Source organism: Podarcis tiliguerta (assembly GCF_965153285.1).
Source record: "Podarcis tiliguerta genome assembly, chromosome: 8".
Lineage (NCBI taxonomy): Eukaryota > Metazoa > Chordata > Lepidosauria > Squamata > Lacertidae > Podarcis > Podarcis tiliguerta.
Window position 1 is genome coordinate 8185612 of NC_139541.1, and position 27359 is coordinate 8212970.

At 50.1% G+C, this 27359-nt stretch overlaps 2 protein-coding genes across 3 annotated transcripts in view; one reads left to right on the plus strand and one right to left on the minus strand.

The window, feature by feature from the left end:
- Positions 1 to 865, minus strand: part of CLCNKB (chloride voltage-gated channel Kb) — a 49394-nt gene extending 48529 nt beyond the window's left edge. Inside the window, exon 1 of the mRNA XM_083453932.1 lies at positions 425 to 865. The gene's annotated coding sequence lies outside the window, so the exon portion shown is untranslated. The remainder of the gene's footprint in view (positions 1 to 424) is intronic.
- ZBTB17 (zinc finger and BTB domain containing 17) lies at positions 805 to 26408 on the plus strand (the record flags this gene model as incomplete). 2 transcript variants are annotated; one of them, XM_083453829.1, is made up of 15 exons in its annotated part: positions 805 to 1174; positions 2755 to 2961; positions 5056 to 5244; positions 7823 to 7993; positions 10622 to 10735; positions 11897 to 12159; positions 14437 to 14579; positions 15900 to 16200; positions 16324 to 16411; positions 18378 to 18494; positions 20275 to 20395; positions 21243 to 21373; positions 22688 to 22903; positions 23681 to 23770; positions 25863 to 26408. In XM_083453829.1, the coding sequence occupies 15 exons, from the start codon at positions 805 to 807 to the stop codon at positions 26132 to 26134; spliced, it is 2793 nt and encodes a 930-aa protein (XP_083309955.1). In that variant the 3' UTR covers positions 26135 to 26408. The 2 variants fall into 2 exon arrangements, with proteins under 2 accessions (XP_083309955.1, XP_083309956.1); XM_083453830.1 differs by lacking the exon at positions 805 to 1174 and adding an exon at positions 1231 to 1602.
- Between the last annotated feature and the right edge of the window lie 951 nt (positions 26409 to 27359).

The following is a 27359-nucleotide window of genomic DNA, read 5'->3' on the forward strand; positions in this document are numbered from 1 at the left end:
CACACACATGATGTCACAGGTGTATGTCACACGGCTTGGCCCCTCCATTCTTCGGCCCAAGGTGGTGCTTCTGGCTGGCACTAATTGCCTGTGTCTGGTGCCCCTTACCTGGCCTGCCCCAAAACCATACCTGCCCCTACCCTGATCCACTGTGATTGAGTCTCTCCTGCTGTCTCCAGCTCTTCTATTCTGAAATCAACCCACATTCCTTAATTTGAAAAACAACAAAACCTCCAAATTTGAAAACACAGAAGTTAAATCAGCTTAAAACAATTTAAAACATTTTAAACAGCTAGGGCAAAAACAGCATCAGGATCACATCAACAACCACCTCTCTAAACAATACCCCACCCCTTGTGATCATTCTGCTGTTGTCCAGCATTATGCCAGTTGTTTGTCTATTATACTGATAGTATTTACCTACCTGCCTAGCTGGAAAGTTTACTTTAAACAGCATTCTCTTTATCTTAGTCCTCTCTGCCTCTCTTTCTCTTCAAACTTCTTGTTTGCTGGCGGAAAATGAAGAGTGGAGCAAAAGGTGGAGAAAGGAAAAGAAAGTTTGGGGAGACAAGAAAGAGGAACAAAGAAATGGAAAGAAGAAGAATGCATGGGCGAAAAAATATTTTTTAAAAAAATTGGAATTAAAAAAAAATTGTTAGTTTTTTCACTGCGATTACTGCAGCCGTTCGGGGGGGGGGATTGTTTCAAAAGAGTGGTGTACAAATAACAATCGATCATGATGATTAATAATCAACAACAATAGGAAGAGGAAAATGTGAGGGGGAAAGAGCGAAAGAAGAAGAAATGAACGGGCGGGGAAGCAGGCAACGGGTCCCCCTCAATCTCTGCGTTTCCCCTATCCCCCGGAGAAACTGCACTGCCTCTAGTGCTTGTCCCTGCCTCTGGTGTCATGGCGGCCAAGAGACGCTGCGGAGCAGCCTGCGTCACGTGCCAGCCGTTCCTTTGCCCCCGCCCCTTTTCCGCCGGCGAGACGGGACGCGCCGTGCACGCAAAGCGAAAGAGGGGGGGGGGAATGCGCGTCGAGAAAGAGGGCGGTGGCTACGGAGACGCCGCTTCCGCCCGGGCCCAAGATGGCGGCGCCCTTTGTCTGTTCCGTGTCACTCTGAGCGCCGCCGCCGCCGCCCGGGATTATGTGACGCGCGCCGGATAGCAGGTGCGGGGTGGTGGTGGGGGCCGGGGGAGGGTTCGTGGAAGGGGAGGGGCCGGGAAGGGGAGGGGCAGGAAGGCAGCCGGGGTGGGGGGGCTGCCTGTCAGGGGGAGGGGGCTGCCAGCCAGCAGGTGGGGGGAATTCAGGGGGCCGGGGACTGCCTGTAAAGGGGGGGGCGGGGAGCTAATGAGGGGCATTGAAAGAGGCGGCAAGCTGGGGGGGTTGGGGGGGCCAGAGGGGAGAAGAAACAAGCAGGGGGGCAATCGGGGGGTGTGCAGTGGGGGATCGAGGTTAAGGGGGCGTCCAGGAAAGCGAGCAGTGGAAGGGGGAGAGGAGGAAGGGGATAACTGAGGGCGCTGCCCGCCTGTGGAGGCCAATTGTCCCCCCCCCCAACACACACACACACACTCCGAGTGTCAGGTGCGGAAATTCAGGTCAGTAACATTTGTATTGTGTTTGGAAATACAATTTGGAATTTAAAAATAGAAAAAAAGAAATGTGGGGTGGTGGGGGGAGAGACACAAAGGTCCAGTTAGGATTATTTCTTGTTCCCCCTTTTTTTTGGTGAGGGGCAGGAAGCCTGTGACAGAGTTGACTTGGGGGTTCAAGGCATATTCGGGTGAGGGGAAGGGGCTGATGCTCAGTGGTTGGAGCATGGCATGCAGAACGCCCCAGGCTCAGTCCCTGCTGGCAGCATCTCCAGGTAGGGCTGGGAGAGAGACCCTTGCTTGAAACCCGGGAGAGCCTTTGCTGCCTGTCCACTTTCTGCGTTGTGGTGGTGGGGCAGGTGATGGGTGCTCTTAATGGGGAGGGATGGGGAGGTTGTCCCCATGAAGGAGGAGATTGAAGGTATTGGAGGAGGGGAGCTGGGTTCAAGTCCCTCCTGGGCCCCAGACCAAAGACATAAGACATCTCAGCCTGTCTGAGTGTCTGTAAAATGGGAACAAGCTGATTTGCCTCGTCTTGAGAGCAGCAACAAGGGCAGCAGAGCCCATTGCAAATACACATCCTAGAAAAAGAGGATATAACTGGAAGGGTCAGCCTGTTTGGAATGACAGCTGTCAGACTTCTTCAGATGTGCCTCAGGATTAGTGTGTTGATTTGCTTCAGGGGGATCCGGCCTCGCTTTTGCTGGGCTGTTCCTGGAAAGGAAGGAGATGCCCTATACTGAATCCCATTGTTGGTCCATCTAGCTCAGTACTGTCTACACTGACTGGTAGCAGTTTCCCAGCATTTCAGGCAGGAATATCTCTCAGCCTTACCTGGAGGCACCACTGTGGATTGAACCTGGGGCCTTCTGCATGCCAAGCAGGTGCTCTCCAACAGAAGGGCCCCATCCCCTTCTGTTGTGCAGAAGTGGTTGTCAACAGAATTGTGAAGCTGGAAGGTACTCCGAGGATCATCTAGTCTAACCCCCTGCAATGCAGGTATCAAAACTCAAACATCCATGACGGATGGGGAAGGCTTGGAACTGCATGCTGCTTTTCTTCGGCTGGGCCAGGGCATGATTCGTGGGCCAGAGGGAAGCCTGCATAGTCAGAGGAGGGGCATCTGTGCTCAAGGGCCTCCTGCCTCTCTCCCCGCAGCCATGGATTTCCCTCAGCACAGCAAGCAGGTGCTGGAGCAGCTGAACCAGCAGCGGCAACTGGGTCTACTGTGTGATTGCACCTTTGTGGTGGATGGCATCGACTTCAAGGCCCACAAGGCGGTGCTGGCGGCCTGCAGCGAATACTTCAGGATGCTCTTTGTGGACCAGAAGGACGTGGTGCACCTGGACATCAGCAACGCAGCAGGTGGGCCTAGCGGCGGATGGGGTTGCGGGATATTATCCCGTGCCTGAAATGTAGGGTTGAGCTGCATCCTAGCTGGCCAGTATAACAGTTGCAAGGGGCCCAAATGACCACCAGGTCCTGAAGCAGCCAGCCTAGGCTGTGCTGGTGTCCCACAGGAAGGGGCCTGCAGAGCTGATTGATTGCATTATATCCAGCCTTTTTCTCTAAGGAGCTCAAGGTGGTTTGCATGGTTCCCCCCTCCTCAGTTAATCACCCCAACAGCCCTAGGTTAGGCTGAGAGGCAGTGACTGGCCCCCAGGGCCCCCCAGTGAGAGCTTTATGAATGAGCAGATATTTGAACCCTGGTCCCTCCCAGAGTCCAGTCAAAGTCTCTTAACGAGTACTGGTAAGTCAAGCAAGGTGAGTCCAGAATGAATGGCTCCAGGTGAGTTGAGCAAGGGACCCACCTTGCACGCCTCATGCAAGGCAAACAGCAGCAAGCCCCCTTCTGAAAACTATGGGGCAAGTTGTACCCTCCCACCTCTGGGCCAGAGACAGAAGGCAGAGTCAGGCTTGAGCAAAAACCACCTTGGGGGATGTATGACTGGGCCCTGGCGGTGCCTCTGGTCCACCCAGTACCCTGTCCCCCAATGTCCCTGGTGCACCCCCGGAAAAGTAGCAGTGGGTGCCTCCTTGGTCCCCAGAAGGAGCCTAGAGATTTCTTTTAAGTTTCGAGGCGGCATATAAATTAAAAGGTAAAGGTAAAGGGATCCCTGACCATTAGGTCCAGTCGTGGCCGACTCTGGGGTTGCAGCTCTCATCTCGCTTTATTGGCCGAGGGAGCCGGCGTACAGCTTCCGGGTCATGTGGCTAGCATGACTAAGCTGCTTCTGGCAAACCAGAGCAGCGCATGGAAACACCCTTTACCTTCCCGTCGTAGTGGTACCTATTTATCTACTTGCACTTTGACATGCTTTCAAACTGGTAAGTTGGCAGGAGCAGGGACCAAGCAACGGGCGCTCACCCCATCGCGGGGATTCGAACCGCCAACCTTCTGATCAGCAAGTCCTAGGCTCTGTGGTTTAACCCACAGCGCCACCCGCGTCCCAGCATATAAATTACTTAATAAATAAATACAGAATTAAAATAAATAAAATGGGATACTAAGCCACAAAGTATAATTTTATTTTGTAAAACAACTTAACTTCCATGCGTGTGTGTATGTCATGTTCGACACAGGACTGGGTCTGATTTCTTCACATTAATCTACATGAACAAGATGTCCCCACCCAGTTTAGGTGGGAATAAGTCATAAAAAGGGAAGGGGAAAATGGCTGGGGAGGGTGGGGAATATGGGGTGTGTCTTGCCTTTACTGTTTTTATTTTTAGCTTTGTAAAACTATGAGAGTGTGGAGAAGGAAGAGTGTGGAGAGGAAGGAGATCTAGCAAAGTCCTGGCTTTTTCCCATGATGGCTCCTTCAATGCTTTCTATTTTTTAAAATCAAATTCTTTCAAATTGTTGGTGCCCCTGCTTTGCGGATGCCTTAAACCAGGGGTAGGCAACCTAAGACCCGGGGGCCGGATGTGGCCAAATCGCCTTCTAAATCTGGCCTGCGGATGTTCCGGGAATCAGCGTGTTTTAGAATGAGTAGAATGTATCCTTTTATTTAAAATGCATCTCTTGAGTTATTTGTGGGGCATAGGAATACGTTCATTTTTTTTTCTCAAAATACAGTCTGGCCCCCCACAAGGTCTGAGGGACGGTGAACTGGCCTCCTGCTGAAAAAGTTTGCTGACCCCTGCCTTAAACCCTGTGCTCAATTTGCCTGTTGGGCCATCCAGCCCTTGGCACTAGGGTTCGCTCTGCCTTGCAGGTGGGAAGTCCATGTCATAAGAACATAAGCAGAGCCAGTGGCCAATCTAGTCCTGCCTCCTGTTCTCACAGGGGCCAGCCACACACCTATGTGAAGCCTGCGACCAGGAACTGAGCACATGAGCAATTCTCCCCTCCTGTGGTTCCCAGAAACGGGCATCCACAAGCGTTGCTGCCTCCAACTGTGGAAGGCAGAGCAGAGCCGTTGTCCTGCGCTGACTGCCTGTCCGTGCCTGTTCCAGGTCTCGAGCAGGTGCTGGAGTTCATGTACACATCCAAGCTGAACCTGAGCCCGGAGAACGTGGAGGACGTCTTGGCTGTGGCCGGCTTCCTTCAGATGCAGGAGATCATCAGCGCTTGCAACTCCCTGAGGACTCTTTCGGCACCGGCAGAAGCTGCAGTGGAGAGCCCGGGAGACCCCCCGACAGCTGGTATGGGGCTGTGGTTGTAATTGTATGAGCAGGGAGGTAACAGGGGGCACTGCTCTAGATTTCTGGGCGATCCCTGGTTAGAACTCTGGAGCAGTGGCATAGCGTGGGGGGTGCAGGGGGGGCCGGCTGCACCGGGCGCAACATCTGGGGGTTAGGGTTAGGGGGCGCAAATCCACGGGTTAGGGGGCGCAAATTACTTGCCTTGCCCCGGGTGCTGACAACCCACGCTACGCCACTGCTCTGGAGATTGGTCCATGAGCCCCAAAAGGGGGTCTCAGTCCAATATTTATTTATTTATTTATTTATTTATTTATTTATTTATATTTTAACAAAAAGTTTTATTTATAAAGAACTGCAATTCAACGCCAGTGTAGAAAAGTTATTGAAAATTATGCAAGCACGAATTAAGAAACCGGCTTCATTCTTCACTCTTCAGTGGTAGAATTGAGAGGGATACCATTAAACCACTGCATATTTTCTTCTATAGGTTTAAAGATTAAAATAATAAGCAAAACAGACTCAGTAGCTATTTCTAGTAAGAAGCACTCTGTAGAAGAGTAATATGGTCTCCTTTTAACATGATTCGACCCAGCCGTTTCCTTGATTTTGTCTTGGAGTGAATCTCCTCAGCAACATCCAGAACCAAGTTCATATATTCATCAAATCCAGTAATACAGCCTTCTATCCTCATGTTCAACTGTTCATACAGCCACACCTGAATTCTGGACCTATTCTGTAGGTATCTGAAGATGAGGTTGATGGGCTGCACCATCACTTTCTGCATCTTCTGGCCTTGCCATGGCCGGCAGCTGGGCTGGGAACGACCCCTGACAGGATGAGCTGACTTAGGCAGGACAGGGCAGCCAGCGGTCAACTCCTCTCCCTCCTCGCTTTATCCCTCCCGAATATTTATTTTTGTTGTTGTTATTATGATTATTGGAAGTGGAAGGGAACCCATGTTTCTTCTAGTCTAACCTCCTACAATGCAGGAATCTCAGCTAGAGCTTCCATTACAGATGGCCACACAGCCTCTACTTAAAAACCGTGCTGGACTTGTAACAGGGTAAAGGAATATTGGGAAATAATTTATAATGAATTGAAAAAAAAATGGTTAAGTACCTTTCCAAAAAAATCAGAATCCTTCTTGTTGGGGATAATTCAGATGGAAATTCCCAGCTGTCAAAAAAGACTACAGTGGTACCTCTAGATATGAACAGGATCCGTTCCGGAGCCCTGTTCGCATCCAGAAGCAAACGTAACTACCGACGGCATGTCTGCACACACATGTTGCTTTTTGCCGCTTCTGCTCATGTGCGTGACGTCATTTTGAGCGTCTGCGCATGCACGAGCGGTGAAACCCAGAAGTAACGCACTCCATTACTTCCGGGTTGCCGCGGAGCGCAACTCGAACGTGCTCAACATGAAGCATATTCAACCCGAGGTATGACTGTACAGTGGTGCCTCGCAAGACGAAATTAATTCGTTCCACGAGTCTCTTCGTCTAGCGGTTTTTTCGTCTTGCGAAGCAACCCTATTAGCGGATTAGCGCTATTAGCGGTTTAGCGGCTATTAAAGGCTTAGCGGCTTAGCGGATTAGCTGCTAAAAGGCTATTAGCGGTTTAGCAGCTTAGAAAAAGGGGGTGGGGAGCGAAAAAAAATCTCAAGACTCGCAAGACATTTTCGTCTTGCAAAGCAAGCCCATAGGGAAATTCGTCCTGCGAAGCGCATCGAAAAACGGAAAACCCTTTCGTCTAGCGGGTTTTCTGTCTTGCGAGGCATTCGTCTTGCGGGGCACCACTGTATTTATGTATGCCACTCCTGTGGCCCGTGTTTTGTTAGCCCAAAAATGGAAAACGAGAGAGGTCGCATCCAAAGAAGAACGGCAACTTAAACTGATAGAATAAACACAGCTTGCAGAATTAACTTATAGAATAAGAGAACAAGAAGAACATACATTTAAAGATGATTGGAAAGTGTTTATTGCATATATGGGTGAAAATTGTGTACATTTAAAAACGCTGGCAGTATTAGATAAATTCAACAGTGTAGATAATTTTTGATGGATCTAACAAATGGAATACTGAATGGTTTAGCTTCTGTAAAATATGCAGGGATTTATGATATGTAAGTTGAGCCATGGAAGGAGAAAAGGGGAAGTCATTTGAGGTTGTTTAAATGAATATTCTAAAATATAAAATAGAAAAGCTTAATAAAAATTATACAAAAAACAAAAATCACCTGCCAAGGAAGGAGAGTTCTCTCACCTGTTCCTCATAAAGCTTGGTTTCCAGGCCCTTGATCATCTTGATAGGGCAGAATACAGCTGCTGCATCACACAGCTGGCTTCTGTTAAGCTTGTGGTCCACCAAGAGGGAATCTGTAGGGAGACCCCCACCTTGGCCTGATCCAGCAGGGCATCCCTCACCCTTCTCTCCCCCAGCACCTCCTCAAGTTCTTGTCATCATGGCAGCCCTTGTGCCCATTGTGCAGATGGGGTAAGTGGGTGGGGGCTCGGCATCTGGTAGGTCATAGCTGAGAGGAGCCTGTCCGAGTTGGTTTTGGCCCCTCTCTTTCCTAGGGCAGGAGAAAACGGCTGGTGGGGGTAAAGAGGCGACAGAGACCCCCCAGGATCTGGAGGAGACCCCACAGCCCCCACCCAGCAGCATCCAGAAGGAGGCGGCCATGGAGCCCACAGAGGAACAAGAGGAGGAGGAAGAGGAGGCTGAATGTGCAGCTGGCAAGGGCTCAGGTAGGCACCGGGAACCAGGGGTCTTGGATAGAGCCGGACATCATTATTATTATTATTATTATTATTATTATTATTATTATTATTATTTATACCCCGCCCATCTGGCTGGGTTTCCCCAGCCACTCCGGGCGGCTTCCAACTGAATATTAAAAACAGTACAGCATCAGACATAAAAAATTTCCCTAAAGAGGGCTGCCTTCAGTTGTCTTTTAAAAGTAAAATAAATGCAGTGGTGCCTCGCAAGACGAAAAGAATCCGTTCCGTGAGTCCCTTCGTCTAGCGGTTTTTTCGGCTTGCAAAGCAAGCCCATTAGCGGATTAGCGCTATTAGCGGTTTAGCGGCTATTAGCGGCTATTAAAGGCTTAAGGGATTAGCAGATTAGCTGCTAAAAGGCTATTAGCAGCTTAGTGCCTTAGAAAAAGGGGGTGAGGAGCGGAAAAAAACCCCCAGGAATCGCAAGACATTTTCATCTTGCGAAGCAAGCCCATAGCAAATTCGTTTTGCGAAGCACCTCCAAAACGGAAAACCCTTTCGTCTAGCGGGTTTTCCATCTTGCGAGGCATTCGTCTTGCGGGGCACCACTGTATGTGTAAATCATATTTGTCTGCATTGTGGTATTTTCACAATCTGCCCTGGAAGTGTTTGGTGAAGGGCACAAAGAGTAAATAAGCAAATGAAAACTTTCGCTCAGTTGAAACACTCCTGCTTGGTCCTTGGAAGGTAAAAGGTAAAGGTAAAGGGACCCCTGACCACTAGGTCCAGTCGTGACTGACTCTGGGGTTGCGGCATTCATCTCGCTTTATTGGCCGAGGGATCCGGCGTACAGCTTCCGGGTCATGTGGCCAGCATGACTAAGCCACTTGTGGCGAACCGGAGCAGCGCACGGAAACACCGTTTACCTTCCCACTGGAGTGGTACCTATTTATCTACTTGCACTTTGATGTGCTTTTGAGCTGCTAGGTTGGCAGGAGCTGGGACCGAGCGACGGGAGCTCACCCCGTTGCGGGGATTCGAACCGCCGACCTTCTGATCGGCAAGTCCTAGGCTCTGTGGTTTAACCCACAGCGCGACCCGGGTTCAAATCCTGATGTCTCCAGAGAGCCTGCCACCAGTCAGTGCATGTGATGCTGAGCCAAATGGACCAGTGTCGCTTCCTGAGCCTCTGTTTAAATCAGCCCCTTATGTGGAGCCACAAGGGCTAGTGTTTCCTTCATTTTCAGTAGCTGAGTGGTAGAACACCTGCTTTGCATGCAGGAGGTTCTGGTTCGATCCCCTGAACCACCAGGTTTGGCTGAGAATGTTCCCTGCCTTGTGGGCTGCTGCCCATCGGTGTGGGTAATACTGAGCTTGGCTGAGCAGTGGTCTGATTTGGTACCAGGGGACTTCCTTTGGGAGAATCCTCCATGTGGTGGGGAGAGAGCCGGCTTGGGATCACGGCAGCAATTTATAAAAAAAACCCACCTCTATTCCAGTCCTCGCCCAAAGCTCAGGGCACACTGAAACGTCTCAGAACAAAACCTAAAAATCTGTTTCGAAACCTTGGGTGCCTTGCCTGATGCAATGAAATGGGCCAAAAATCCAAGTAGAGCTTATTTGAAGAAGCTTCAGAAGTATCTTACAGAGAATAAAAAGGCCCCCCAGGGGCCATCTAGTCCAACCCCCTGCAATGCAGGAATCGCAGCCCAGTAATCAGCGTGTGGTACAGCCTTCCCCCACAACCTGATTCCCTCCACATGTTTCGGGTGTTGTAGTCCAAAACATCTGGAGGGCAGCAAGTTGGGGAAGGCTGGTGTGGGATCTGAAGACCCAAGAGGAGGAAATTCAAACGAAATCTTTTTTTTTTTTTTTTTTTAGATATTTATTAAAAGTTTTTTAGTTACAGAAAAAAAATGTAAAAGAAAACAGAAACAATGAAAAATTTAACAAACAATACATCAAAAATAAGAAAAAAAGAAAAAAGAACAATACATCAAAACAGCATAATAAAAAGAAAAAAGAAAACACATCCAAATTCCATATCATTATCTTTCATTTACTTGTTTCCTCGACTTCCTCACACCTCCCTTTTTTGTATTCTAGTTCAAATTAGCTAATTCAGCAAATCCCTTCCCTCTTTCTCAATTTTTTGTTCTATAATTTGTCTTAACCTAATCTAACTTTAAATTTTCCACTTTAGCCCATTAACAATCAGTTTTTGCTTAATTCTTTATCACATTTCTGCTAAAACCATATAACTTCATTCCAGTATTCTTCTAACATTCATTAATTTTGCAATATTTCTGTAAATATACTTTAAATTTTTTCCAATCTTCTTCCATCGACTCTTCTCCCTGGTCTCGGATTCTGCCAGCCATTTCCGCCATTTCCATGTAGTCCATCAGCTTCATCTGCCATTCAAACTAAATCTTTAGGAAGACTGCATTACTCAGCGTTCATGAGATCTAGCACCTTGGGTGGGACTTGATTTTAACATTTGCAGCAGGCTTCATCTGTTAGCCGAGGATGCCTGTTCGCTTCCCTCCCCCATCAAATCCTGCCCTGCTTCTTGTTCCCTCTCTGATTTGTTGCCCCCGTGGCTGTTGGTCACTAGTGCTGAGGGGTATATGACCAACTCCTCTCTTTTTTCAGCTGTGGAAGACGACGTCTCCTCCCCAGTGCCTGAGACCTCGCAGACGGAAGACTCCTCCCTTGGGGAGAGCAGCGCTGCCCCAAAACCTGCCCTTTCGAGGGCTGCAGAGGATGGTGAGTGGCAACAGCAGCAGGGCGGAAAGCCTCTCTTGGGTGCTTCTGGGGGTGATCTCTGTGTGGCACCCAAAGGATCTTTGCTTTCCCTTTGCCCATGATGCCTGTAGGTCAAGAGGGCACCAAGCGAGATTCCTTTCGGAAAGAACATTCTTGTAAGACAGAGGGCCTGTAAGACAGAGTTGTTCCGCCTGGCCTTTGGCTTGGAGCCAATTTGATTCCCTCCCTCCCTTTCTTTTCCTTTTCCTCCTGCGATGAGGCTACATTTTAATATTTTAATGTTCCATTATTTTAATGTTGTATTTTATTTTTGTTTTTAAGTTGTAATCATTCATCTTGTTTTTATTATTGCTTGTAAGCTGCTCTGAGCCCGGCCTTGGCTGAGGAGGGCGGGGTATAAATAAAAAAAAATTATTATTATTATTATTATTATTACCTCAGAAGGGCAACAGATGAGGCTTGCAGGATCCAGGTTCATAGAATCAGAGAATTATTATTATTATTATTATTATTATTATTTTATTTATACCCCGCCCTTGCCAGCCAGAGCTGGGCTCAGGGCGGCTAACACCAGTAAAATTACAATAAAAACATAATATTTGGGGGGGGGGTTAAAAAAAGAGGTTAAAATGCAGCCTCATTTTAAAAGTAGCCGATGGAATTGCGGAGTTGGAAGGGATCCCTAAGGTTCATCTAGCCCAACCCCCTGCAATGCAGGGATCCAAGCTGAAGATTTCAGGAAGATGGCCTTCGAGTATCTGAAAGGCTGCCAGGGGGGGAAGGCAGAGCAGACCTCTCTGTTCCTCCAGAGGGCAGAGCATGGAGGTGGACAAGGCAGGGAGGCAGATTTGGGCAAAACCTTAGGGCGCTCCTTTGGCCAGGGGGGCACCACCCACCTCAGGCTCAGAAGCATCACCTGGGCATCCTTCTGTTGGGGAGGGGGCTGTACGTTGCAGGATCCCGATCCTTAGCCGAGGGTCAGGCTAGATGCCCTCCAGAAACCCCGCCCGCCTTGCCGATTTTGTGAATGTAATCCCGGAGGGTACAGGCGGAAGGGTTTTTGGGGAGGCAGCTGCAGCCGCCTAGACACTACTGGCTCCCACAAGATGGCGTCTAGCGCAGGTGGCCCACTAGACTGCTTCTTTCTCTCTGTGTCTCTAGCTGAGCCCTCTGACCTGAAGCTGCCCTCTGAGATGGAGGTAGAGCTGGAAGGCAAGGGCGAGGGGACCGTGCTGCCGGAGGCCGAGGTACCTTCCCAGGCCCACGAGGCCCAGCTGGCCAACGGCAACTCCCAGGATGAGGACGAGTCGGGGGGCACGGACTCTGGGGCAGAGAACGGAGGGGAGGCCCGGCTTCTGCGATCGGGGACCTACAGTGACAGGACCGAGTCCAAGACCTACGGGTCGGTCACCCACAAGTGCGAGGTAAGAGATTATCATTTCAAAAAATGCATACCATGCTGAGCACTGGGCGGTTGGCCAAACAGCATCTGCTGCAGCCACCTTTTGCAGCCTAACTTTCTGCAGCTGAAACATGATGTGGCATGGACCTTCTACCCCAGAATGTTTTACTTTGATGTTGAACCAACAGTGATAGGACAGGCAAACCATGTCCAGTGGTGCCTCAGGTTACATACGCTTCAGGTTACAGACTCCGCTAACCCAGAAATATTACATCGGGTTAAGAACTTTGCTTCAGGATGAGAACAGAAATCATGCTCCGACGGCGCAGCAGCAGTAGGAGGCCTCATTAACTAAAGTGGTGCTTCAGGTTAAGAACAGTTTCAGGTTAAGTATGGACCTCTGGAATGAATTAAGTACTGTATTTACTGTATTTTTTGCCCTATAGGACGCACTTTTTCCCCTCCAAAAATGAAGAGGAAATGTGTGTGCGTCCTATGGGGCGAATGCAGGCTTTCGCTGATGCCTGGAGAGCGAGAGGGGGCTTGCTTCTCCCCCCCCCCCCCCCGCCAGCCCCACAAGCTCAGGGGACAGCGGGGCAAGCCGCTGCCCCACGGAGGCTAGAGAGGCTGTCCCTGAAGGCAGAAGAGGGAGACGGAGCGCTCCGTCTCCCTCCTTTAGCTTGGGGATGGCTGCGCAAACCTGGGGGGGGGGGGGAATAAAAATTTTTTCCTTGATTTCCCCCCCAAAAAACTAGGTGCGTCCTATGGGCCGGTGCGTCCTATAGGTCGAAAAATACGGTACTTAACCTGATGTACCACTGTATTTCACTATCAGCCTTAAGTTGTTGGGGGGTTTTGCAACAAAACCTGGTTGCTGTTACCAACCACCTTGAATAGCCCACTGGGCCAATTTTAAGAAAGGCCAGATCCTGTCCTTCTGGCCTGGGTGACCTGTATGCTTGATCAGTAGCCACACTCCTCAGTTGTCTCTCGAGACAGACAGATGCCAAACAGTAGGACAGATCCTTTAGGACATTGAAGAGAGAAGGAGGCTCTCCAGTTGAGAGTATGGTGGACAAAGGAGCCATTTCATGTTCAGCAGCAACATCTTGCATCTTGTCCATTTGCTGTTGGACAAGGCCTCCCTCTTGGATGCCATGATCACGTGTCACAGGGGGAACTCGTTGGGGTGGAGGGCACAAACCAACCAGATCAGCTTACGACTGAGCTTGACCTCTACCTGATGCATGGCACCACCCTCCTGACTGGTGTGAACATTTGTAGAATCGCCTCTAACGGCCTGCAGGTGGGTTATCAGTGCCCTTCTACAAGCAATAACTTCAGCTGGTTTTTCTTTCTTTGAGCCTTTCTCCGGAGTGAAGTGGTAGAGGTCTATTCCACCTGGCTCACTGCGCACAGAAGAAGGCGGCAGCTGTGGCACGCAGGACCAACACCATATCTGATGCTCTGCAGAACATTATGCATCTCTAATGTGTTGTACTCTGTCTTTTTATGAGAAGTGGTTTTCCTAATGTCATTTCATGACTTCCATTATTTCCATCCTGAGCATCTTTGCTCTTCATTTTCATCAGCAGATTTTTTTTGTATTTAATTTGATGGCATTGATGCATTCTGCTTATTTCTGCTTATATTCAGCAAGCTGCCTTCTCTTGTCTTCTTGTTGCTTCTGCTCTTTGTCTGTTACGCTCAGGCAGATCGGGCAAGCCAATCTGATGGTGCAATCGTTTTTTGATGATTTTTATGCAATTTCACGCATACAGTGGTACCTCGCAAGACGAATGCTTCGGAAGACGAAAAACTCGCAAGACGAAAGAGTTTTTCGTTTTCTGAGTTGCTTCGCAAGACGGATTTCCCTATGGGCTGGCTTTGCAAGACGAAACGTCTTGCGCCTTTTTTTTTTAAACCGCCAATGCATTGGGAAACCGTCAATACACAGTGGTGCTTCGCAAGACGAAAAAACTCGTAGAACGAAAAAACTCACAGAACGAATTAATTTCGTCTTGCGAGGCACCACTGTATTTTTTCCCATGAAAAATAGTAACGCAAGTTTAAAATCATTGAGAATCCCTCGTATTTTTTACATAGCTGTTTACCAAACGAAATTATATTAATGAAACTGCAATAGGTTTTGAATTCCTGAGTCGTGTGACAACTTTTTTTAACAACCCTCATTTTGGGAATTTTGAAAGTTGGAAAATTTGGCATTTGTCAATGCCAAATTTCCTTGGGACCAGCCACTTAGGCCGCCTCCTCCTTCTCCCCCCCCCCCCCCGCCCAGGACTGCGGGAAGGAGTTCACTCACACTGGCAACTTCAAGCGGCACATCCGGATTCACACCGGGGAGAAGCCCTTCACCTGCCGCGAGTGCAACAAGGCCTTCTCTGACCCAGCAGCCTGCAAGGCGCATGAAAAGACACACAGGTAGGTGGCCAGTGAGCAGCGAGGCTGATCCAGGAGGGGAAGGCATTGCGGTAGAACAGGCAGCGGTAGAACGGGAAGGGGCGGAAGGATTCCCGTTGGCAGTCGGGGCAGCCGTGCGGTGCCCGTGCTGACAGCTCAGCCTTCCCTGCCCAGCTTCCGCCTGCATAAATGGCACAAATGCCGACGATGGGCATCCTCATCCCAGGGTTGTGGGGAGCTGCATGAGCCTCCGACCTCTTGGTTGGCATTACGAGCAGATACTCTCGGATGTAGTTAATCAAAGCTGACGTTTGCACCCAGGACCACCTCCTGCCCGTAAAATCATGATTAGGTAAAGGGACCCCTGACCATTAGGTCCAGTCGTGACCGACTCTGGGCTTGCAGCACTCATCTCGCTTTATCGGCCGAGGGAGTTGGCATACAGCTTCCCAGTCATGCGGCTAGCATGACTAACCCGCTTCTGGCGAACCAGAGCAGCGCATGGAAGCTCCGTTTACCTTCCCGCCAGAGTGGTACCTATTTATCTACTTGCACTTGATGTGCTTTCGAACTGCTAGGTTGGCAGGAGCTGGGACCGAGCAACGGGAGCTCACCCCGTTGCGGGGATTTGAACCACCAACCTTCTGATCAGCAAGTCCTAGGCTCTGTGGTTTAACCCACAGTGCCACCCGCGTCCCTAAAATCATGATTATTATTCATTAAATTTGTAAACCGCCCGATACCCACAGGTCTCAGGGCGGTTCACAATATGAAATCACAAGATGAAAACACAAAGTACATAATTAAAACAAAAACAACCACAGCCTTTGAGGTGCCAGCCCATCCTACTAAGCACCAAGCTGTTCTGTAAAAACACCTTACTGTTGTGCCACCCTGCAGCAAGGGGTTCCGCCGGTTAACGGCATCTTTTCTTTCTGCAAAGCTGTCCTTCATTCCCTCTTGCCCACCCTGAATTCTCCCGCAGCAGCGTAATTAAAAGGTAAAGGTAAAGGGACCCCTGACCATTAGGTCCAGTCGTGACCGACTCTGGGGTTGCAGAGCTCATCTCGCTTTATTGGCCGAGGGAGCCGGCATTTGTCCGCAGACAGCTTGCAGGTCATGTGGCCAGCATGACTAAGCCGCTTCTGACGAACCAGAGCAGCGCATGGAAATGCTGTTTACCTTCCCGCAGGAGCGGTACCTATTTATCTACTTGCACTTTGATGTGCTTTCGAACTGCTAGGTTGGCAGGAGCAGGGACCTAACAACAGGAGCTCACCCCGTCGCAGGGATTCGAACCGCCAACCTTCTGATCCTTCTCCCTCTCCCCCGTTCTCCCAGCCCCCTGAAGCCATACAGCTGTGAGGAGTGCGGCAAGAGCTACCGCCTGATCAGCCTGCTGAACCTGCACAAGAAGCGCCACACCGGGGAGGCCAAGTACCGCTGCGAGGACTGCGGCAAGCTCTTCACCACATCGGGCAACCTGAAGCGCCACCAGCTGGTCCACAGCGGGGAGAAGCCCTACCGGTGTGACTACTGCGGCCGCTCATTCTCCGACCCCACCTCCAAGATGCGCCACCTGGAGACGCACGACACCCACAAGGAGCACAAGTGCCCCCATTGCGAGAAGAAGTTCAACCAGGTAAGGCTGGAGGGCTGGAGGGCAGCTCCCCTGCTCGGGCTGGGGGGGGAGGGTGGAACGCCTGCGGGGGTTTGGGACCACCCCCACCCCCTCTCAAAGCCGGTCTCTCACCTTTGCTGCCAGGTGGGGAACCTCAAGGCCCACTTGAAGATCCACATTGCCGATGGACCCCTCAAGTGCCGGGAGTGCGGAAAGCAGTTCACTACGTCAGGTATGTGGCTCTTGGGGGTGGCCCAGATGGGCTGGGTGGACCCCGGCCTCCCCGGCCAGTGTGGTGTAGTGGTTGAGAGCGGTAGTCACGTAATCTGGGGAACCAGGTTCGCTTCCCTGCTCCTCCACATGCAGCTGCTGGGTGACCTTGGGCCAGTCACACTTCTTTGAAGTCTCCCAGCTCCACTCACCTCACAGAGTGTTTGTTGTGGGGGAGGAAGGGAAAGGAGAATGTTAGCCGCTTTGAGACTCCTTAAAGGGAGTGAAAGGCGGGATATCAAATCCAAACTCTTCTTCTTCTTCTTCTTTGCCCGCAGCCCATCTGGGGCCTATGTCGAGGGAGCTGACACAGGGCACAGTCCGTTTTCAGATCAGAGAGAAATGAGGCAACGCGAGCTCACTTGCAGTTAGTTGTTTTCGGAACAGAAAACATACAGAGACCTCTGAGATATACTCCATTATAGCAAGCAGTTGCTTGGGCTGTTTTGCACCTCCCACTTTACTCCATTCCCTGTGTTTTGGGCCCCTCTATAGTGGACGCAGGTAGCGTTGTGGGTTAAACCACAGAGCCTAGGACTTGCCAATCAGAAGGTTGGTGGTTCGAATCCCCACAACGGGGTGAGCTCCTGTTGCTCGGTCCCTGCTCCTGCCAATCTAGCAGTTTGAAAGCACATCAAAGTGCAAGTAGATAAATAGGTACCGCTCTGGCGGGAAGGTAAGCGGCATTTCTGTGCACTGCTCTGGTTTGCCAGAAGCAGCTTTGTCATGCTTGCCACATGACCCGGAAGCTGTACGCCAGCACCCTCGGCCGATAAAGTAAGATGAGCGCTGCAACCCCAGAGTTGGCCACGACTGGGCCTAATGGTCAGGGGTACCTTTATCTTTACCTTTATAGTGGGCTCCAAGGGCTCCTCTCTGTCTCTGCCTGGCTCTCTGTTATGTGTAGCAAAGAGGAGCCGGCAGGCTGTCAGCAGAAACCCTGGCAGGGGTGAAGCTGCCAGGTCTGACTCCTGTCTTTACTCCGTGTTGGGGCACCTGAATGTTTCCCCCTTTTCCTCAGCCTCCAAACTCCCAGCCTCTAGTACCTCCCAGCTCTTCCCCTCCTCTGGGGTGTGTCCAGTTGTCCACCACCAGGAGGCCTGGATCCAAATCCTCTCCCTCGGCGCTTTCATAGAATCATAGAAACATAGAGTTGGAAGAGACCACAAGGGCCATCGAGTCCAACCCCCTGCCAAGCAGGAAACACCATCAGAGCACTCCTGACATATGGTTGTCAAGCCTCTGCTTAAAGACCTTCAAAGAAGGAGACTCCACCACACTCCTTGGCAGCAAATTCCACTGTCAAACAGCTCTTACTGTCAGGAAGTTCTTCCTAATGTTTAGGTGGAATCTTCTTTCTTGTAGTTTGGATCCATTGCTCCGTGTCCGCTTCTCTGGAGCAGCAGAAAACAACCTTTCTCCCTCCTCTATGTGACATCCTTTTATATATTTGAACATGGCTATCATATCACCCCTTAACCTCCTCTTCTCCAGGCTAAACATGCCCAGCTCCCTTAGCCGTTCCCTGGGGAAAGGCGGTTTCCACCACTCCTCCCGATCTAGCCAGTCTCCATATGTAAAGAAATATACAATAATAAGATTACATTCATTTGTAAAATATACAACAGGAAGTCTAGTGTGTTGGTATGTATATAATTTTTTGGGGGGGGAATTGTTTTTGTTTTTTCTTGTTCTTTTTTTTTTGTTTCATTTTCTTTCTAGGTATATAAAATTTGTATATAATTTTTGTATACATGTTGGAAATTATATGATAGTAGGTCCTGTAATGTAATATGGCAACGTTTACCGATGTAATATATAAATGTTAACAAATAAATAAAAGGCAAATTCAGAAAATAATAATAATCTAGCCAGTCTCCGGCAGCCTGCTCAAGGCCTCTCCATGCTTCCTCCTCCTTCGCCCGCAGGCAACCTCAAGCGACATCTGCGCATCCACAGTGGGGAGAAACCATACATCTGTGTGCACTGCCAGCGGCAGTTTGCCGACCCGGGGGCTCTGCAGCGCCACGTCCGCATCCACACGGGTAAGTTTGGCCAAGGGGGCGCTTCCTTCATTCCCTGGGTGGTCAGAGAAGGCGTTGTAGCTGTTACCTCCCAGCTGGGTGGCTCTCCCAGGCCTGACCTGCTGGGGCTCAGAGGATCATAGAGTTGGAAGGGAAGGAGAGTCCGCCACTCCCCCAGGCCTCTGTCAAACAGCTCCTCCTCTTCTTCCTCGTGTTCAGGTGCAATCTCCTCCCTTGTCATTAGAATCTGTTGGTTCAAGTTACGTGGAAATTCCAGCTAAACATTGTGGGAATGTTAAGGATAGTAGGAAAGGATATATTGAATAAGTATTATCCTTCCCTTCACTCATGCTATGCCTGTCTAATGTTCGTATATACCTTGTCAATAGTATTTTCTCCCCTTGTTGCACACTGCCTTCTGGAAGAAGGTACAGGGTTATAAAGACTAGGACTAGCCACCTGAGAAACCGTTTCTACCCAAATGCAATTCTGGTTTTAAACGCAGTATAAGGGGTCTCTATAGGAGTATATTGTATTTTAAAATGGGGTTTCAGAGTTTTAATAATAATAATAATAATAATAATAATAATAATAATAATAATAATAATAATTTATTACTTGTACCCCGCCCATCTGGCTGGGTTTCCCCAGCCACTCTGGGCGGCTTCCAACAAAGATGAAAAATACACTAAAATGTCACATATTAAAAACTTCCCTGAACAGGGCTGCCTTCAGATGTCTTCTGAATGTCAGGTAGTTGTTTATCGCTTTGACATCTGATGGGAGGGCGTTCCACAGGGCGGGCGCCACTACTGAGAAGGCCCTCTGCCTGGTTCCCTGTAACTTGGCCTCTCGCAGTGAGGGAACCGCCAGAAGGCCCTCGGAGCTGGACCTCAGTGTCCGGGCAGAACGATGGGGTTGGAGACGCTCTTTCAGATATACTGGACTGAGGCCGTTTAGGGCTTTTAGGAGGTTTTGAATGTCTTATGTAGATTTTTCAATTTCATTTTTCTGTATGGGACAATGACAATAAAGATATTGTATCATATCTTAAAAAGAAGTGATGTAGCAGAGCAGATTCCCCTCAATCTAGCTGGAAGCTAGTTTGCAGATTCGTTTGAATCTCTAAGTTAAGATTATTTCCTGGTGTCCCCTTTAATCCCTCTTAAAAGAATGAAGACACAAGAGTCTTTCTGAGTAAAGTAACTCACATTTTAATTCAAGATATGATCCCTGAAAGGCAGGATTTACTTTAGTGGTTACACAAGCAAAGTGTGAGTTAATCTCATAGGGAAACTGAACTCCTGTGCTGCTGGCTGAGAGCCAGCAGACAGCAAAATAACATTAAGATAACAAAATGGCTGCAGGAGAGCAGCATGGCAGCAAAAAAACAACAACAAGAGAGAGAATAAAACGACTGAGAAAATGGCTGCATGACTCAACTCTTTTATGGAGTCAGCCAGAGCCACGCGCATGTCCCAGGTCACATGCAGGGGGAGGCTGCTCCAGGCCAGTGGAACAGGAAGTTACACTGACTGGCTGTCCCCCTGCCTGTGCCCACTCTTGGGAAATAAGGAATGTTGCCCTTGACTGTACCAAGGGATTACACCCCACAAACATTAGGAAGATGTGGGAGGGGCAACCTCAGAAGATTGAACCTTGGACCTTCTGCGTGCAAACTTGGAGCTCTGACCCTGAGCCGTGGTCTCTTTCCTTAACAATAAAGCAAGCTTGTAGTCCTCAAGTTGGTGGCCATCCCTGTGCCCCCGTGATCTTACCCTCCCCTCCCTTCTGTCCCCAGGTGAAAAGCCCTGCCAGTGCCTGATCTGTGGCAAGGCCTTCACTCAAGCCAGCTCCCTCATTGCCCATGTTCGCCAGCACACCGGGGAGAAGCCTTACGTCTGTGAGCGCTGCGGCAAGAGGTGGGCCCCTCTCTTGGCTCTTGGCCTGGCCTAGGGAGAGCTTCAGGGGTCATCTTCATCCATCCTGGGCTGGGGGCTGTGTTTCTGCATGGTGGGAGGAGGCAATCTGTGTACCCTGTGCTAAAACAAAATATTTGTGTTGGGCTTTGGGGGGGGGGGGTTGCTAAACATGGAGGCAGGGCGGGAGATTAAACTGGGCCCTCCAGTTATTTTATATAGAGATATGCTTAGATAGGGACGCAGGTGGCGCTGTGGGCTAAACCACAGAGCCTAGGACTTGCTAATCAGAAGGTCGGCGGTTCGAATCCCCGCAACGGGGTGAGCTCTCGTTGCTCAGTCCCAGCTCCTGCCAACTTAGCAGTTCGAAGGCACATCAAAGTGCAAGTAGATAAATAGGTACCGCTCTGGCAGGAAGGTAAACGGCATTTCTGTGCGCTCCTCTGGTTCACCAGAAGCGGCTTAGTCATGCTGGCCACATGACCCGGAAGCTGTACGCCGGCTCCCACGTCCAATAAAGCGAGATGAGCGCTGCAACCCCAGAGTTGGCCATGACTGGACCTAATGGTCAGGGGTCCCTTTACCTTTTACCTATGCTTCGAGAAGCCTGTCTGAATGCTTAGAAAGTCAAGGTGAATTTTAGCTCGTTTCAGTAGCTTAACTTTTTTGGACTATTGTTGAAAGAAAAAGAAAATCTTGTTTCGTATTTTTGCAAACCACTTTGAGGTTTGTTGGTTTGCTTTACAGTCAAGCAGCCTATAAATTCTGTTAAATAAATCCAGGGGAACATTTTGAATACCTAGAAGTCCTGTACACGTTTCAGTTCTGTTTCTGTGCCTCCCCCCTTCAGGTTCGTCCAGTCCAGCCAATTGGCCAACCACATCCGCCACCACGACAACATCCGCCCCCACAAGTGCAGCGTCTGCAACAAGGCCTTCGTGAACGTGGGTGACCTCTCCAAGCACATCATCATCCACACAGGTGAGTCCGGCTGTAGGGAGAGCCCTGGGGCAGCTGCATCTAGCCAGGCCCACTCCAGCCTCCTGTCTGTTAGTGCATGAGCGCCAACTCTTTCTTCAACTTGGCAGAGTTACTCAAAGACTTCCTGCACAGGAGCATCAGTGCAGCCTTCTCTTGGTAAATTCCCATAACAGAAATAACCACCGTTCCTATCCAGTTCTTTCCTTAAATTCTTTATTATTTACATTGCAAGTTGCATATAAAATAAGAAACAGAACTACAGAGTGGTACCTCGGTTTTCGAACGTCTCCATTGACGAACATTTGGGTTTTCAAACGCCATAAACCCGGAAGTAAATGCTTCAGTTTTCAAACACACCTCCCAAGTCGAACATGTTACGTGGCTTCCACTGAGTGCAAGATCCTGAGGCCTGGCTGCTGCCTATTGAGTTTCTGGTTTTTGAATGTTTTGAAACAGTTTTCGATCTTCCATAATGGATTATGTTCAAAAACCGAGGTACCACTGTACAGTGGTGCCTCGCAAGACGAAAAGAATCCGTTCCACGAGTCTCTTCGTCTAGCGGTTTTTTTGTCTTGCGAAGCAACCGGATTAGCGGTTTAGCGGCTATTAGCGGCTATTAAAGGTTTAAGGGATTAGCGGATTAGCTGCTAAAAGGCTATTAGCAGCTTAGTGCCTTAGAAAAAGGGGGTGGGGAGCGGAAAAAAATCTCAAGAATCGCAAGACATGCGAAGCAAGCCCATAGAGAAATTCGTCCTGCGAAGCACCTCCAAAATGGAAAACCCTTTCGTCTAGCGGGTTTTCCGTCTTGCGAGGCATTCATCTTGCGGGGCACCACTGTATATGCAGATCTCTGCACCTTTTAGCTATTTGGCTAGAGAGACAGGCTCACAAACTTTCTCATATTCTGGTAGGCGCACTCCGCCGCATGCCCTGATAAAGATGCCTGGAGAGAATTCTTGTCACTAGGCTGATGTTTTAGGTGTGCTTCAAGGTGGTATCAAGTTTATTTTGGCAAGACACCAACACTGTCTTCCCGCTGGCCAGCCTGATGCCCCATAGAGAAGCCCATGAGCGAGACCCAAGTGCAACAGCAGCACCCCCCCCCCCAACTTCGTATCCTTTGAGAGCGCAAACTGCCTCAAGACGGTGGAGGTAGAATACATAGGCACAGCGAGACTGCGATAGTCATGTGCAGAGCAGGGAGTGTTACGCAGGGGTGGGGCCCTGCTGGCCCTCTCTGTGGGAGAGGCCAAAGTGAGAGGCAGCCAGCTGGCAGGTTGCTGAGGCCTCTGCACCTTCCTGGACTCCCCACAGGCGAGAAACCCTTCCTCTGTGACAAGTGCGGCCGCGGCTTCAACCGTGTGGACAATCTCCGCTCTCACGTCAAAACGGTCCACCAGGGCAAGGCCGGCATGAAGGTTCTGGAGCACAGGGAGGGTGATGAGTTCAACATTGTGACCGTGGCTTCCGACGAGATGGTGACTCTGGCCACGGAAGCCCTGGCAGCCACGGCAGTCACACAGCTGACAGGTGAGCAGGAGACCCTGGCCTTGTCGTGCTCTTACCAAGGGCCTGAGGGAGGCTTGAGAACTCGGGCGGGGCTCTCCCCTTAAAAAAGAATGCTTGCAACACTCGTGAGTGCCACGAGCAATTTGCATTTTCCTCCTCCCTTGCTTTATTCTTTATTATTATTATTACTCTATTATCCTTGGCAAATAGAGGAGGTTGCAAAAGAGCTGGTGAACTGAATTTTGAAATCCAAACAAATGAAGCCTTCTGGTTTTCACCCAAAGTTGAATAGTTGTGGGCATTGTGGCTTTTCTCCTTCTTCGTCAGTGGCATAGCGTGGGGGGTGCAGGGGTGGCCGGCCGCACCGGGCGCAACATCTGGGGGTTAGGGGGCGCAAATCCACGGGTTAGGGGGCGCAAATTACTTGCCTTGCCCCGGGTGCTGACAACCCACGCTACGCCACTGTTCTTCGTTCATTGCCTACGCTGAGGAGCAGTATCTCCAGTGTTTCAAATAGGGATGGGGTGTTTTTCCCAGCTGGAAATGCTGCTGGAAACTGAATGCCTAGGACCTGCCTGCCAAGCAGGTGATCTAACACACTGAAGCTACGGCCTCTTCCCTGTCTGTGGAACAATCTTTGCTAGGGTAGTCTCTTCTCCCCCCTGCCCCCAGTATTTCAGTCCCTCCCCACTGCTCGGAAGTGTCCCCACCACAATGCAAAGGGCCCCTCTGCTGGCTTGGGTGGCCACGGGGCCTCCATTGTGCGCTGCTCAACTCCCCCATGGTTCTCCTCTGCAGTGGTCCCCGTGGCAGCGCCTGTCACAGCTGACGAGACGGAAGCCTTGAAGGCTGAAATAACAAAGGCTGTGAAGCAAGTGCAGGAAGCAGGTGAGCATCCATCTGGGAGCATTCGGGCCACTACCCCTCCAAAGGAGGCCCTTGGCTCAGCTTTCTTCGTCACAGCTCAAACCGTCGGTAACTGCGCAGAACACAAAGCTGGGCTGTTTCTAGAAGCTTGCAGTAAAGAAATCTGGCCACAAGGGTGCAGCACCCCAATGTGTGACCAGCTGTTTTATGCTCTTCCCCATTCTTTGGCCTTTCAGGCGATGGGGTTAAGCTTGAAAAGTGATGCAACTCTTAACAGTTCTGAGATGTTGGATTTCTAGAGAGGGTCTATTTTTCCTACCATCCTTCAATAATGCAGCAGTGTGTGCCCTCCAGCTCTTTGGGGCTACAGCCCCATCACCCTTTGCTGTTCATCCATGCTCAGTAAAGGTAAAGGGACCCCTGACCACTAGGTCCAGTCGCTGATGACTCTGGGGTTGCGGCGCTCATCTCGCTTTACTGGCCAAGGGAGCTGGCGTACAGCTTTTGGGTCATGTGGCCAGCATGACTAAGCCGCTTCTGGCGAACCAGAGCAGCGCACAGAAACGCCGTTTACCTTCCTGCCAGAGCGATACCTATTTATCTACTTGCACTTTGAGGTGCTTTCGAACTGCAAGGTTGGCAGGTGCAGGGACCGAGCAACGGGAGCTCACCCCGTTGCGGGGATTCGAACCGCCGACCTTCCGATCGGCAAGTCCTAGGCTCTGTGGTTTAATCCACAGCACCACCCGCGTCCCTGTTCATCCATGTATCCCTATATAAGAGGAAAATACTAAAAGCCAGCTTTTAAATGTACCTAAATACAGGTTCATGGTGGTGGTTTTTAAAAATGTGCACGTCTAGGAAAAGAAGACATGCTTAGTAACAGTAAGGAGCTTCACTCCTGGATTCTCTCGTCTGCAAAGAGAAGGGCTTTGGTCAGGGGGGCTTTGCCCTAAATTCACTTCTGCCACCTGCCATGCTGTTGGGTCTGCTTACCCTCCAGCGGGGCGAGAACAGTAGGTGTGCACAAGTTTTCAAAGTGTACTTTTTTGTCAGGCTCAGTTGCACTAGGCCAGGGGTCAGCGAACTTTTTCAGCAGGGGGACGGTCCACTGTCCCTCAGACCTTGTGGGGGGCCGGACTATATTTTGCAGAGAGAAAAAAGAACGAATTCCTATGCCCCACAAATACCCCCGAGATGCATCATAAATAAAAGAACACATTCTACTCATGTAAAAACACTCCGATTCCCGGATTTAGAAGGTGATTGGGCCGGATCTGGCCCCCGGGCCTTAGTTTGCCTACCCATGGACTAGACATTTAAAATGTCGTGCCACTTCAAACAAGTCCTGGCAGCCCCCAAATAATCCTGGGAACTGCAGTTCTTTGGTGCTAAGTGTAGTGCAGAGAGCCCCGTTTCTCCCCCCAGAGCTACATTTCTCGAGTGGTTTAACACTTAATACCTCTTCGCAGGGAACTCTAGGAATTGTAGTCCTGTGGGAGAGCCCTTACACCTTGTCTCAGCACCGGTGACAAACTACACCTCCCTGGTTTCTTTACGTAAAGCTATGATTTGTAGGGACGCGGGTGGCGCTGTGGGTAAAAGCCTCAGCACCTAGGGCTTGCCGATCGAAAGGTCGGCAGTTCGAATCCCCGCGGCGGGGTGCGCTCCCGTTGTTCGGTCCCAGCGCCTGCCAACCTAGCAGTTCAAAAGCACTCGGGTGCAAGTAGATAAATAGGGACCGCTTACTAGCGGGAAGGTAAACGGCGTTCCGTGTGCGGCTCTGGCGAGCCAGAGCAGCGATGTCACGCTGGCCACGTGACCCGTAAGTGTCTCTGGATAGCGCTGGCCCCCGGCCTATAGAGTGAGATGGGCGCACAACCCTAGAGTCTGGCAAGACTGGCCCGTACGGGCAGGGGTACCTTTACCTTTTTACTTATGATTTGTAGGATGGGTGGCTGGGGCTGTTTGAAGCGATTCAGCCATGGCCCTACTGCTCGGCCTTTCTGTATGACTGTCTCTGGGATGAAGCACTTTCAAAGAAAACAGATGGGACTGACCACCCCGGCTCTCCTGCAATTTGCTGTCTTCTGGCTTTGTCCTGTCTTTCCAGATCCAAACACCCAAATCCTGTACGCTTGCGATTCCTGCGGTGAGAAGTTCCTGGATGCCAACAGCCTGGCCCAGCACGTCCGCATCCACACAGCCCAAGCCCTGGTGATGTTCCAGGCAGACACAGACTTTTACCAGCAGTACGGTGCCCCCACTGCTGCCTGGCAGCCTGAACAGGTCATTCCCTCAGGGGAGCTGCTCTTCCGCACGAGGGATGGCAACGAGGCCCAACCTACTTCTCTGCCCACAGAGGCCCCACAGACTGCAGAGTGAAGGGAGGGCTGGTTGCAGAGGGGCAAGGGGACCGGTATGGATTGTACTGCATGCTGCTCGGTCGGGGCGGCACGTGTGGTTTGGTTTTAAGGTGCTGCTGGCTGTTCCCTCCTTGCCCACCCAATGCCTCCAGCTTCACTCACAAGCAGCTATTTTAAGGAGGTGACGACGGCGTTACCAATGTAAAAAAATTTAAAAAAATTATTTCTGTATTTTAGAAGCTCCTGCATCTGTGTTAATATTTAGAAACAAAATAAAGGCCATTATTTTGTAACGTCTGGTTCAAAATGCACACTGCTTGGTGGGTATTGTCTCGGCAGCCTGTTTAAAAATCCCTTAGCACTCTATTAAAAGAAAAAGTTTTCTGGCTGTCAAATTATTCGACAAGGTTGAGAAATGAGGAAGCTGGTGAAAAATGGCAGGTCATCAGTGTTGGGTTTCCTAGAGATTCTCCTCAGCTGCATTTGGTCAATATTTTGGCAGGTGCAGGCGGCAGGGTAGATACAGATGCCCCAGCTAGGGAAGAAGTGAATTGAAAACAACTTTAACAGCCCCATTTATTTATTTCTGAAGCTGGAGATTGAACCCCAGCACCCCCCCCCCCCGGCTGACAAAATGGTTTCGCCTTGTACATCTGCTGCTGCTGCTCTCTCCATGAGCCGGGGGGTGGGTGGGGCGCTTCATTTTGGAATCGGGCTCTCTGGCACGGTCTCAAACCATGTAAGGTAAATGCTACAACACCCACATTTCTGCTCCGACACACTCCAGAAAGGATAATAAGGAGTTAACTCACCCTGAAGCAAATATATGCCATATTTGCAGAACCTCATGTAATTCCATTTTTTAAAAGGGCATTGTTTGTTTGTAGGGTTGGATCCAGACTAAACTGCACTTAAGGCCCCACTGAAATCCACAAGAGCAAAGAGCAAACATCCTCAAACCCCACCCCAGTCTTTTTCTTCTACATACACATTCAAGTGACTGACAGAAAATGCTGAGACACTCACCCGCCGTGACAGGCAAAAGCAGGCTCTGCCTGCCTGCCTGAAATTATATACCTGGCATTTTAGGGTTAAGGGTGCTAGTGGGTATAAAATTTTAAAGTACCAGATCCAAGTGCAAGTAGCAGGTGAGAATCAAGCTAACGGAAGGCAAAGAGGTTGAAAGTACAATAAATAAATAAATTGCGGTCCTGTCCCGTCCCCGTCCCCTCCAGCTGCACACA